This window comes from Medicago sativa, chromosome 1, assembly GCF_051527215.1.
Source record: "Medicago sativa cultivar Bolivia chromosome 1, Bolivia_mono, whole genome shotgun sequence".
In the NCBI taxonomy this organism is placed as follows: Eukaryota; Viridiplantae; Streptophyta; class Magnoliopsida; order Fabales; family Fabaceae; genus Medicago; species Medicago sativa.
The window spans coordinates 61,962,302-61,965,265 of record NC_140749.1 but is presented as its reverse complement, the minus strand read 5'-3'; the positions used below and the strand labels follow the sequence as shown (position 1 = coordinate 61,965,265).

The window sequence follows — 2,964 nt, the reverse complement described above, 5'->3', positions numbered from 1 at the left end:
AAATATTATACAAAAGATAAAGTTATATAATTAGAATAGTTTAAACGAAAGGTGTAATTCAGAGATAAAAAGTCAGCTCAATAATGTATCTTTTTTAGGATAATACTTTGGTGACATAATGTCACCGTGACATTAAATCTAGGCCACAGAAATGGTTGTGTTGTGTGACCCAGATGTGTTGTATGGATGACATTAAATCTGGGCCACACAAAGGCGTGTGTTGTGTGGCCCATATTTAATGTCACGGTGACAATATGTCACCAAAGTGCCACCCAATCTTTTATATATAATGGAGAAATGGACACACTATTTATGTAAAAAAAAAATAAAAAAAATCATCATGGTGAAATTAGGAGGAAATACCAACTTTCCAACTTAGCGTGTGTTTGGAGTCAAAGTTGATTTTCAAAAATTATTTTTAGCTAATAGTGAATGAATTCTAAAATTAATTAGTTGAACTAAAAAATTGAATGGAATTACAAAAAATCAAATTTAAAGTCAAAAACTAGAAATATCTTCAAATTAAAATATATTATACTAAAAGTATTCAATTATTCTAAAATCAAATTTATACATTTTTTTGGTAGTGATTTTTTTTTGGCAGTGATCAAATTTATACGTTGAATTCACTTTTAAAAGGATCAAAAAGTGAAATCAAAAGAAAGCTCAAAATTGATTATATTTAAAAATTTGATTGTGACATATTTGATTGTTTGTAAAATTGATTTTTTTTTTTTGGTAGTGAAAATTGATTTAACATATTTGATTGTTTTGAGTAAAATTAATTTTGTATTTTAATTCAAGTTAAAGGTTGAACTTTTTAATTTAAAATTAATTTAGACATTCAAACTTACTATTCAACTCACTTATATTCAAACATAAATCAAATTGTTAGAAAATAAATCATTTAAAATTCAACTCATTTTTTATCACAATTAACTGTATTTAGTCTTTACCACGGAGTCTCAATAAATCTGAAAATGATTTTTAATTTTTCTTTCTGTCTATGTTAAAGTAGTCAGTAGAATTACAATGAAAAGAACAGAGATCAATGACACATTGGATCATACAAAAAGGAAGTAGCAGTGATGATGACAGTAATGAGTAAAACACATGCGGTACACTCCATACATAAAAAGCAAAAGCTTTCTCATCATCATCACCACGATTCACACTCTCAAATTCTATAAGTAAAAAACCAAACCTCCAAACCAATTCATTTATCCATATGGAAGAAACAACATCAACCATCATGGCAGCACTTTCATCTCTCCCTCCTCCCCACCTCACAAACCTCACTAACACCATTCTCTCCTCCACCCGCCGCCACCACCGCCGTCTCACCTTCCTCCTCTCCTCCCCATCACTCTTCTCTCTAACCCTTCACCACCTTCACACTCTATCTCTTCAACAAAAAACTCTCCTCATTTCACGTCACCTCCTTTCCTTTCTACACCTCCTCACTCAATCAAACACCCCCACCTCACCTCTTCCACCTCCCGTTTCTACTTCCATGAGAGAACGTGACACCGACGCTGTGCTACTCCTTCTCTTGTTCTGTGAAACACATAAACACAATCCAGAAGCATTAACCGCACCGTTTTCACACTGGAGGCTAAACTTGAACAAAATCTTCTCCAACACATTGTTAAGGCTTTCTTATTCTTCTGCACCACCGCTTGGTGCATGTTTTGGATCGGTTTTGATTCCGTTTATCGAGACGGTGAGCCGGTGTTGGAGATTGGTGGGTGTTTTGGGTTGTGAAGAGGGGAAGGAAGTGAAGGAGGTGGCGGCTTCGGCGGCGACGGTGGTTTCTTTGCCGGCGGTGGAGGTGAGTGTTGGTGGGAGAGAGTGTGTGATATGTAAAGAAGAGATGCAAGTAGGGAGAGACGTGTGTGAATTGCCATGTCAGCATTTGTTTCATTGGATGTGTATTTTACCATGGTTGGGAAAGAGGAACACGTGTCCTTGTTGCAGGTTTCGGTTACCGTCCGATGATGTTTTTGGAGAGATCCAACGGTTGTGGGAAGTTTTGGTTAAAATTAGTGCTAAACATAACAGGATGACTGATTAATGATTAATTAAACCCTTAACATTAGTTAATTTTATCTTATTCTTACTTCAAAAACAAATCGAAGAAAGGTATATTTATGTGTGATGAGGAGAAGATGGCGTGGCAATTAGTTGGCTTAATATGGATTCTTGCATATATGTTAATTTGTTTGGTTTTAGATGTTTTGGACCTTAGACAGGGACTGTTGTGGTAGAGGGAATGATTTTGTGGCCGATTCAATTGATGGATGGATAAAGTATACAAATGTGAGGTTCTTATTATATAATATAGGTGTAATAATCTTGTATATTTATAAAAAAAAAAAAAAATGTAATAATCTTGTATGTATAGTACTATAGTAATAGATTTAGAAAAGTATATCATATAAGTCAATAGATGGAGTATGATAGAATTTTTAATAACCGTAATTCGGTTTCACAACAAGTTCCTTATATTGTTGGTAGTTGATTTGTATTTATTGCTAATTTGTTATTAGCCCCACGAGTTATGCCAATGATTTCATGTGGCCAAAAACAGACAAGTATTCTTGCTTAGCCTTTCTCCCTTGATTGATTGAAACTTCATTTATCTTCCTTTGACATTTCCGTGTGGCAAATATTCTCTCTCCAACTCCAACAAAACTCCCTAGCTATACATGCATCGTATTGGTGCATGTGTGTTGGGTGTGGAGGCTGAACCTAGGGCTGAGAAAGTCAACCGAACTCGTCCAAGAAACGAATTATCTGAGCCAACCGTGGGTATCACGGGGCGGGTTAACACGAGTGTCGGGTTAAAAATGAGGAAAATTTGGGTCCATGTGGTTTCGAACGGTCGGAATCGGTTTTACCAACATCCAAACCGTGCACCCGACTGTTAGTTTACTAAATCCACGACAAAATCCATATACAAGC

At 35.4% G+C, this 2,964-nt stretch overlaps 1 protein-coding gene across 1 annotated transcript; it reads left to right on the top strand.

Annotated features, from left to right (window-relative positions):
- Positions 1 to 1,053: 1,053 nt before the first annotated feature.
- SGR9 (RING/U-box superfamily protein) lies at positions 1,054 to 2,607 on the top strand. The gene has a single exon (XM_085726979.1). The coding sequence runs from the start codon at positions 1,229 to 1,231 to the stop codon at positions 2,072 to 2,074; it is 846 nt and encodes a 281-aa protein (XP_085583105.1). The 5' UTR covers positions 1,054 to 1,228; the 3' UTR covers positions 2,075 to 2,607.
- Positions 2,608 to 2,964: the final 357 nt, after the last annotated feature.